At 42.0% G+C, this 10,908-nt stretch overlaps 1 protein-coding gene across 1 annotated transcript; it reads right to left on the reverse strand.

Moving 5' to 3' along the window:
• Positions 1 to 2,185: 2,185 nt before the first annotated feature.
• Positions 2,186 to 4,063, reverse strand: LOC140727372 (general transcription factor II-I repeat domain-containing protein 2-like). The gene has a single exon (XM_073044649.1). The coding sequence runs from the start codon at positions 4,061 to 4,063 to the stop codon at positions 2,255 to 2,257; it is 1,809 nt and encodes a 602-aa protein (XP_072900750.1). The 3' UTR covers positions 2,186 to 2,254.
• Positions 4,064 to 10,908: the final 6,845 nt, after the last annotated feature.

The following is a 10,908-nucleotide window of genomic DNA, read 5'->3' on the forward strand; positions in this document are numbered from 1 at the left end:
TACCACTGTCCATTACTATTGTAATGGTGCTTTGACAGATTGATCATAGCTAGAATTAACTCCTGCCTAAGCAAAGACCTGGACCCTCTGCAATTTGCCAACCATCACATTAGGTCTACAGCGGCTGTAATTTCACTGGCTCTACACTCACCTAGTCAACAGCAATACCTACAAAAGGCTGCTGTTTATTGTTTACGGCTCAGCATTCAACACCATTATTACCTCAGTACTAATCAATAAGCTTCAAAACCTGGGCCTCTGAACCTCCCAATGCAACTGGATCCTCGACCTCCCCATCAGGAGACAACAGTCAGCGCAGATCAGAAATAACACCTCCTCGCTGACAATCAACACAGGCGCACCTCGAAGATGAGTGCTTAACCCGCTGTTCTCCACCCACAACAGAATGGTTAGGCACAGCACAAGTGCCATCTATAAATTCGCCCATGACATAACTTTTGTTAGCAGACAAAAGTGGCAAACAAATCCATAGGAGTTCAGGAATTCTTCTGAGTACCAGGATATGAACATAAATTTGTCCTGATGTGATGCAGCAGTGTTCCACTCCTCTGTCTCCTATTACTCATTACCATGATCTACTTAAATATGAGACCTCAGTGAGATTTCTCAGAGCATTGGTCATGCAAATAACTTGCTTACTGAAGGTTCTTTCCTTGCATTTATTCAGCACGTGCTCTCCACTCAGAAGTAAGTTGGCTCTTTATCAATTTATTCCTGGGAATTCCACTGGGCATCATACCACAGAATATCAGTCCCAATATTCGTCCCACTAGAAGGATTTTAATTGTCCATGGTCCTCTGCAGTAGACTTCAATCTATTCTTTTTTTCTTTGAAGAAATTTTTGGGTGATTATCCTGCAATTTCAGCACATCTATAAGTAGCTGGGTGTGGCATAGAATTCCATTATGTAAATGCTAAATCACTATTGGACTGTTTAAAGTGCTGAAAGCTGTGGATAGGCATGAGGTAAGGAGATATGGCAACCTTACACTGCCATCAGATGATTGAAGAGCATCTGTAAGATACTGGTAAGAATCAGGTCAAGCTAGAGATAAGGACGGCTTTTATTAGCAATCAGCTGATAAAAAGAAAATTTTTTTATCAAAAGAAATTAATTCCATGTTGATTAACTCCCTTCAGACGAAGCTGTGGATTTTGTGTTATAAAAGAGACTGAAGGTTATAGCAGTGAGGGGAAAGATGATCCAATCATTACAGACACACTCTCCAACTCTATTGGGGCAGGAATATTATCTACAAAAAACAATACTTCCATTTGGTCTTTTTATTTCCTTTTGATGCTCTTAAGGACTAATTATTTGAGCCCATTGCTATTGTCAGTGTAAGCAATCACAGAAGCATACGTGTGCAGACATGCGCATGGTAGTAAATATTTGTTTGTGTAGAGAATAATCTCCAACAGAACTACTTGAATCAAATTGGCAGCTTCAGTTTTGAAACTTTTTATGTCTTGTGCTTCTGCACTCAGAGGGGAGAAATTCACTGTTGTACTGATATCCACAGAGGGTTTGGTGCACAGTATTTTCTTGTTAATGGTGCCCCATGCAGGATCATGATTTCAGCCCCAGCTTATTGCTATGCATCATGTAAGATTTAATGTTTCCTGTGTTGTTCTTTGGCTGTGTCCCTGTTTATGGACCTGTATCATGTCACTCAGAGATAGCCTGAAACTAATCTATGTCTCTTACACACTGAGAAGTTTGTGATTCGGCTAGGGTAATGTAGTTAGCCTCATTATGTCCTTTTCACAGTGTCTCACTTCATACATGATAGCAGGATGTTGTAGAAAGCACTGATATTGACTTTAAGCAAAAGTGAGTATCAGGAGCACGGGAAAGAAATGTCCTCATTAGTGAAGAGAGTAACTCACAATCACAGGAGGCACACAGAAGGTCAAGCTATGGAAGGAAATGGACTCAATGTTTTAGTGCAGGGGTGTCAAACTCAAATACACAGTGGGCCAAAATTAAAAAATCGGTACAAGTCGAGGGCCGGACTGGTTCAGCGTTTATTGCAAAACTTATTGAAATGAATTTATTACACATATTAACCTGGAGCTAACAAAGCTTAGGTTATTGCCTACAAAAACAACATTGAACATTAAATAAATAAAAGATCAGTTGCATTTATTTCTTATGGCTTTATCTGCAGCTTTTCCGGAGTAATTTCTAATGAAAACATTTTTCCACAGGCCAACACTCTGTGATTCACACTAGTCTAAGCCAGATACTTGGCATCTCATCTTGGATGCAAGTTCATCAATGTTTGGAGTCAGGCTCTGAGCTGAGAAAATCCTCAGAATTGAGTGAAGGTGTTCATCAGAAAGACGACTCCTGTGTGATGTTTTGTTTATCTTCATCAAAGAGAACAGTTGTTCACACAGATATGTGCTGCCGAACATAGAGAGCATCTGAGCAGCTTGGGTACGCAGCTGGGGCATTGTGTCGGGAATGAAACGTAGAAACTGTGCAGCGCCCACCGAGTCAGACTTTGCCTTGAGTGTGTCACTACATTGGAGTTCAATCAGCTCCATTTGTATGTTGGTTGGTGCGCTTTCCACGTCAGCTGCAAATGGATTACTGAGCGGTTCAAACCTGCTTTTTTGGGCTTCAAAGTCGGCAAATCGCTGTGTGAAGTCAGCACCAAGTATGCTAAGTTTTTCAGCAAACTTTGCACGTGGGAACACTGCGGTAGAAACCTGCTCTTTCATAGTTTGGCAACACGGAAAATGGCTCAAGTTTTCTTGCTGCATCTGTGTCTCCCACAGGCGCAGCTTGGTTTTAAAAGCCCTCACTGCAGCGTACATGTCTGTGATCACACGACCCCACCCCTGAAGCTGCAGGTTGAGCGCATTGAGATGGCTCGTGATGTCACACAGAAACGCCATTTCACAAAGCAACTTTTTATCCCGGAGCTCTGTTGTGTCTTTCCCTTTGCTTTCCATGAACTGACAGATCTCCTCATGCAACTCGAAACATCTTTTCAGCACTTTTCCTTGGCTTAACCATCGCACCTCTGTGTGATAGGGCAAATCATTATATTCTGAACCCAACTCCTCCAGAAACGACTTGAACTCGCGGTGATTCAAACCTTTGGCTCTTATAAAGTTAACTGCTCGTGTTATGGTGCTCATTATATGTTCCATTTTCAAGGCTTTGCCACACAACGATTCCTGGTGTATGATGCAGTGATAAGCTGTCAGCTCACCTGCGCCGTTTTCCTCCCGCATCTTCTCCCGGATCCTGCCCACCAATCCACTCTTTTGACCGCACATCGCGGGCGCTCCATCTGTCGTCAGTCCCACAAGTTTATCCCAAGGCAGCCTCATTATATTTACACATCTGGATACCTCTTCAAAGAGATCTTTTCCAGTAGTTGTGTCATGCATTGATCTTAATCCCAAAAGTTCCTCTGTTACACACAGACTTGAGTCCACTCCACGAATGAAAATTGACAATTGGGCAGTATCAGAAGTGTCCCTGCTCTCATCCACAGCAAGGGAATATGCGATGAAATCTCTTCCCTTCCCCACCAGCTGTTGTTGTAGATTGGTGGCAAGCTCACGTACACGGTCAGCAACGGTGTTTCTGCTCAGGCTCACATTTGAAAATGCTTGCCTTTTGTCTGGGCACACGACGTCGCAAACTTTCATCATGCAGTTTTTAACAAATTCTCCCTCGGTAAAGGGCCGGGCTGATTTAGCGATCTCTGCTGCCACAATAAAACTAGCCTTTACAGCAGCCTCACTTTGTGTTTTGGCTTTTGTGAACATAGCCTGCTGTGACGCCAGACTTCTTTTCAACTCTTCTACCTTCTGGAGCTTCTGTTTCTTGTCCAGATGCTTGTATTTGTCGTGGTGTTTCGTTTCATAGTGTCGTCTTACATTATATTCTTTAATTACAGCCACACCGTCTCCGCACACAAGACAAACAGGTTTGCCCTTTATATCTGCGAACATATACTCTGCCTCCCACCTGCCTTGAAAACCCCTGTTTTCAAAGTCCACCTTTCGTTCAGCCATTTTTGGGGTGAGGGATAGCAGAAAGTTGACCACACGTGACTAGCGCCATAAGGATGCTGATGAGAGAGTAAGGCAAGCGCGAGCAATGCACTGGCAGTGCATTGTGGGATTTGTAGTATTAGTGGTGCATGCAATATACCGGCGGGCCAGCTCTAATAGAAAAAAAATTTATTCATTAATGATATTCAGGAAATAAACCAGGGAAACCGAATAAACACTAAAAACCCTGAAAACCTGGTACCTGAATAAACTCAGCATTAGCCATATCATACGCCATAGGCGCTTCGATTACTGGGGCCAGCTTTAATAGTAATTAGATATTATCTTGCGGGCCAAAGATAATTCCACCGCGGGCCTTGAGTTTGACATATATGTTTTAGTGGAAGACCCTTTATGTGGGCTGAAAGATAGAGGGGATGGCCTGTATTGAAGGGGTGGAACAAGTGCTGGCAGGGTGATAGGTGGGTCTATGTAAGGTGGAGGTAATAGATAGGGAGGTGGGGGGATGGGGATTGGGAATGGTGTCAGAAGGTGATAGGTGGAGTGATGAAGGGCTTAAGATGGTGGAATGTGATGGGAGAGGGAGGTGAGTGTAGGAAAGGACAATGCCTGATAGAGTTCTCAGCAAATGACATATTCAGTGAGGCCATACTTAAGTTTGCTAATGACACCACTGACTTTGGCCGAATCAAAGGTGGTGAAGAATCAGCGTTTTGAGAAACGAATCAGCACATGCAAGATTGAAACTCTGGCTGACTGGTGCCACAACAACAACCTCTCACTTAATGTCAGCAAGATCAAGGAGCTGATTATTGACTTCAGGAGGAGGAAACCAAAGATCCATGAGCCAGTCCGCATCAGAGGATCAGAGGTGGAGATGGTCAGCAATTTTAAATTCCTTGGTTTAATCATTACCAAGGATCTGTCCTGGGTCTATCATGGAAGTGTCATTATAAAGAAAGCATGACAGCATCTCTACTTTCTTAGAAGTTTGCAAAGATTTGGCATGGTATCTAAAACTTTGACAAAATTCTATAGATAAGTGGTGGAGAATATATTGCTTGGTTGCATTATGGCCTGGGTATAGAAATACCAATGCCTTGAATGGAAAAGCCATCATCACGGACACCAACCATCCAGTCCATTCTCTCTTCTCGCAGGTACCATCAGGAAGAAGGTACGAGAGCTACCAGGTTCAGGAACAATTATCATCCCTCAACCATCAGGCTCTTGAACCTCTGGGGATAACTTCACTCAATTTCAATCACCCCATCACTGAACTGTTCCCACAGCCTGTGGACTCATTTTCAAGGACTTTTCATCTCATGTTTTCAAAAATTTTTGCTTAATTATTTATTATTATTTATTTATTTTTGTATTTGCATAGCTTGTTGCCTTTTGCGCATTGACTGTGTGCACTTTCTATTTTGGCGTAGTCTTTCATTGACTCTATTGTGCTTCTTGTATTTACTGTGAATGCTCACAAGAAAATGAATCTCGGGGTTGTAAATGGTGACGTATATGTACTTTGAAAATAAATTTACTCTAAACTTTGAAAAGCTGGTAAATAAAAGCAGCTGAAGAAAAGAGCTCCTGTGCATCCAAGAGAGGTTCGTGAGACAGATGTAGAGAGCAGAATCGTAAGAAATAGAGCCACAATGGAGAAAAAGGAGTGAGGGAGCAGTGGTTGTAAGTTTAAAAGAATCAAAAGAGGCAGAGAGCTGCTAAATTTAGAGAAAATTTTAACTTAAATAAAGTACTGGGAATTTTTTTTTAATTGCCCCAGGTCAGGATAAACGTAAGTGACTTAGCAAAAGTTGTAGTTCCTTATTTATTAATTGAGTTGGTCTGAGGCATGGTAGAATACCTGAGACCCATGGAATGCAATATCCTGTGCCAAGTGGGAAATACGAGTCATTTTCTGTGAGAAAGAAAGCCACAGATGCAGGAAGAATCAGAATCAGGCTTACTATTGTCAACATATACCATCAGATTTGTTGTTCTGTAACAGCAGTATGGTGCAAAGATAAAATTTCTATAAATAATAAAAAATCAAATCGGGAGTGCAAGTAAAGGAATGAAGTGGCCATATTCTTAGACCATTCAGAAATACTGATGTTGGATGGGAAGAAGCTGTTCCTAAAACACTGTGTGTGGGTCTCCAGGTTCCCTGATGGTCAGAACAAGAGGACCTGACTTAGAGAGTGAGGGTTCTTAGTGATAGATGATGCCTTCTTAAAGCACTGCCTCTTGAAGGTGTGCTTGATGGGGAGGATTGTGCCCATGATGGAGCCGGCTAGGTCTACGACACTCTGCGGCCTCTTGTGATCCTGTGTATTGGAGCCTCCACATCAGGCTGTGATGAAACCAATTTGAATGCTCTCCACCACACATCTATAAAAACACTATGGAAGTGTTGTTAGCCGGTGGAGCTCAAGTTGTGACCTTCACCGTAGACCACCTGCAAGACTGAGTGTTCCATGGATAACACTGATCAGGAGGCTCAGGTTTGTGCAGGCATGCAGTAGCTGACTATCAGAATGACTAGAATGATTGGTGGATAGTTCAGGAGATATCCTGGTGGCCAAATCTTATTGAATATTGGGACACGTTTAAGATAGAGATGTTTCAACTACAGTCAAGAGCCCTGCTGAGACCACACGTAGAATATTATGCACAGATCTAGTCTCCCAGTGTACGTAGGGATATGCTTGCAATGCAGCTAACAGTCACTGAATTAATTCCTGGGAAGGCAGTGCTGTAGAAGGCTGTTTAATGGACAAAGGAAATGGTCGAAACTATCTAGAATTAAGAAGAATGAAAAGCTAATGATACAGCACATGCAATATTGTTTATAGATTTGATCTCCACAACTAAGGAAGGATATACTTGCAAAAGAGGGAATGTAGCTTCACTGGATTGATTCCTGGAATGGAGATGCTGAGTAGGCTTGTTCTAAAAGGGAAAGATGAAGCAACCTGGAGTGATATTGTCTGGAGTTTAGAAGAGCAGAAATCGGAACTCTGTTGAGAAACTAGAACATCATGTTTAGTCTCCCTACCAGAAAAAAGATAGTGGTTATGCGGAAGGATTTACCCAATTGATATAAGGAAATTATTAAGCAGGTTAGATCTATCTGGGAGAGTTTATAAAAAAAATGTGAATATTGAAACTTAAAAATTCATAAGGGGCTTGACCAGGTCAATGTGAAGCTGAAGTTTCCCTGGGTGATCTTTCTGGAAACAGGGGTAACAGTCTCAAGATAAGGGTCTGCTACTCCCAACGGAAATGAGAAGTAATGTTTTTCATCTAGAGGGTAGTGAACTTGGGTATTACTGCTTCCAAGCTGGCTTGGGCATTGAGTGTAGGAGAATGAGGGGAGATTTGATAGAGGTATATAAAAGTATGAGGGGTATTGACAGGGTAAATGCAAGCAGGGTTTTTCTACCGAGTTTGCGTGGGACTAGAACTAGAGGTCATGGGTGAAGGGTGAAAGGTGAAAAGTTTAAGGGAAGCATGAGGGGAATTTCTTCACTCAGAGGGTCGTGAGAGTGTGGAATGAGCTGCCAGCGGAAGTGGATTTGATTTTGAAATTAAAGAGAAGTTTGGACAAGCACATGGATGGGAGGAGTTCGGAAGGCTATGCTTTGGGTGCAAGCTGTTGGGACTAGGCAGTTTAATAGTTTGGCATGTATGAGGTGGGCCAAAGGGCCTGTTTCTGTGCTATAGTGTTCTATGACTTTATAACTGTATTAAAGGATTTACAGAACCTCAAGAATAGAGTAGGATACTGGGACTAACTAGATTGTTCTAACGTAGAGACGGTATAGAGTTAATGGATAAAAGAATGTCATTCGGCGCTGTAGTCATTCTTTGGTTCTGAAAACAGAGAAAGAAAGGCCCAATTTCTGACTTTCAAAACACACTTGCAATTATTGAGCTTAAGGTGTGGTTCTAATTCATAATATTGTTTATACTTGTAATGTTGTCACCAGTTAGCAACAGGAAGAAACCATTTAGTCTTTGAATCATTCTGTGAGATTAAAACCGATGTATATCCAAACTTTGTCCACTTGCTATGCTTGCAAGATCTTTTTGAGCAAAATAAATGAAACACAAAATTAAAGCTATGAACTGACCAATTATCTGCCACGCTTTATGTGATGGTGACTTTCCTGACTTGTTTTACAAATAACTCTACTAAGTCTTTCCATTTTCCTAAATTCCCTTCCAATGGAAAAGATTTTTCTCCATCAACCCTTTCATTCCCTTCTTTGTTTGAATCCAAATTATCTCTTGATCTTAGAAATTAAAGGAATATATACTATCGGTGTTGGCATTGGTTTACTATTGTCACATGTGCCAAGAAACAGCGAAAAGCTTGTCTCGCATACTGTTTATACAGATCAAGTCATTACACGGTGCATTGAGCCAGAATCGGTAAAACAACAGCAATGCAGAATGAAGTGTAAAAGCAACTGAAAAAGGGCCGTGCAGGTAAACGATAAAATGCACAATCATAATGAGGTATATTGTGAGGCCAAGAGTGCACCTGATCTTACAGGAGGTCCTTTCAAGAGTCTGATAACAGTGGGATAGAAACTATCCTTGAGCTTGGTGGCGGGTTTTCAGACTTCTGTATCTTCTGACCGATGGGAGAGAGGAGAAGAGAGGACATCTAGGGTGGGTGCCATGGTCCCTCTAATTTTTTTTACAACTTATGTGAACTGGCCATTTCTCGGAGCAGGAAATGTTTTCACGGCTGTGATCCACTCGATAACCTCCGCAGTAAGTTCAGCCCTATTTGTTGAGTTACCCCATCCCCTCTCCAGCATACTGCTAGCTAATACCCAGGCTATCAAGAACAAACTTAATGAACTATGGGTAAAACTGACGAACCAAAGAGAACTGAACAACCATTCTGTTCCATGCCTCACTGAAATGTGGCTTACATTTGCTTTATCTGCCATTGAACCTGAAGGCTTCTCAATACACCAGATAGACTATATGACATCCTCTGGCAAAGTTAAGCTCAAAATCAGAGCCAGATGGATTCATGACAATAAATGGATCATAATATGATGGTCCAGTTTAACGAGACAGCCCAGCATCATCTACACAAGAGAAAACAGAATAGACGTGTGCTGGGCTTGCTGCAAGGCCAACATATGAATGGACTCTGTGGAAAAGGAACGAGGCCTTCAGTAAAACTGTTTGGGTTCATTTTTTCTATTGCACAGTGAGTATTATTGGAAATGAATTGGAGAATTTGTTTCACAATTGGATGATCTGCAAACCATAGCTACCCATTGATGCACCATCAATAACTCTGGGAGACGGGAGGCAAACGATAGGCTTTTATTAGCTGCAAGAGACCACGATTAGCAGCAAGAGACCACCACACAACATCCTGGAGACTGAGGGAGGAGCAGTGCCTCCAATCGCCTTTATACAGGGGTCTGTGGGAGGAGCCACAGGAGCAGTCAGCAGAGGAGCGTATCCAGACAGGTATATGTAGTTCACCACACCCATAGAGAGGAATAAACAGTTTCCAGGAAGAAGAGCGCTGATGAAGGGTCTTGGCTAGAAACATAGATTACTTTTTTTCCCTCTCCTATCTGAGGCTTTTGCTGGTGATAGTGTTTTTTTTCCATGGGAAAAGGAGAGATCAGGAAGAAGTTCAGTCCATTATATTCTTTGAATGATCAAAGAATTAAAATGTAGACTTAATTTTAAGACTATTGTTCAATATGTACCTTGATGATTCACTTCCTTGCCTTCAGAAAATGGATCAGTGCGTGTGGAGAAAAATTAGAAGGGTTGTAACAGACATCAGAAGGAATCTGTAAAAACTTAATTGAATATTTTCAGCATTGCCTGAATAAGATAGGTTTTTGGTTTAGTATATTGATGTAGGACTTTTCTATTGTTTGACATTAAGTGTTAGTCTTTTTCATGCAAAATGATATACCTTCTCTATCTTTGATTCTAGCTGAAATTAGGCAGTTACACTGCCCGAAGCCTTCCGCCAATACTTCCTGCTGGGGAGCTGGAAGAAGTACAGAGGGAAAAAGAGGAACTTGAGTATCAGATAAATACTGTGGTAAGGATACTTTTTCCTCTAATGAAAGGAATTGAGTTTTCTCTTAATATATATCACTTTGGATGGACTAAGTAAAAGTCACTTATAGTAAACAGCCATTCCGCATGCTCCCATTTCTTTAATACTGTATCCTGATTTAATCTACAGGAAGTGGAGTCAGATGTACAATAACTACCCACCAACACCCCATGTTGTACTGAGGAAACAGCACCAATAGCCTGTGCTGGTCCAACCACATACATGCCATGGCCAAGAAAGCACACTAGTGCCTCTACTTTCCTAGGAGGCTACGGAAATTTGACAGGTCCCCTTTGTCCCTCAGCAATTTTCAAAGATGCGCCATGGAAAGAATCAGGGCTTGGTATGCCAACTGCTCTGCTGAGACCACAAGAGTTGTGAACACAGCATAGGGCATCACAGAAATCAGCCTTGGACTCTGTCTATATCTCTTGTTGCCTCGGTAATGCAGCTATTAAAGACCCCACCCATCCTGGACATTTTATCTTCTCCTTTTTCCCATTGGACAGAAAATAGAGAAGCCTGAAAGCATGTAGAGCCAGGCTTCGGGCTCAGTCGCTTCTATACTGCTGTTGTAAGACTACTGAGTGGTATGCTACTGCAGCGAGATGGACTCTTCACCTCACAATATACTTCATAATGCTCTTACACCTTATTGTCTACCTGCACCTCCTCATCTCCTCCTCATCGACATCAACACTGGTGCATCTCAAGGGTGCATGCT

Source organism: Hemitrygon akajei, chromosome 5, assembly GCF_048418815.1.
Source record: "Hemitrygon akajei chromosome 5, sHemAka1.3, whole genome shotgun sequence".
NCBI classification, from domain to species: Eukaryota; Metazoa; Chordata; class Chondrichthyes; order Myliobatiformes; family Dasyatidae; genus Hemitrygon; species Hemitrygon akajei.

Coding starts and splice junctions, on each gene's coding strand:
- LOC140727372 (XM_073044649.1), bottom strand. CDS start 4,063: ATGGCTGAACGAAAGGTGGACTTTGAAAACAGGGGTTTTCAAGGCAGG.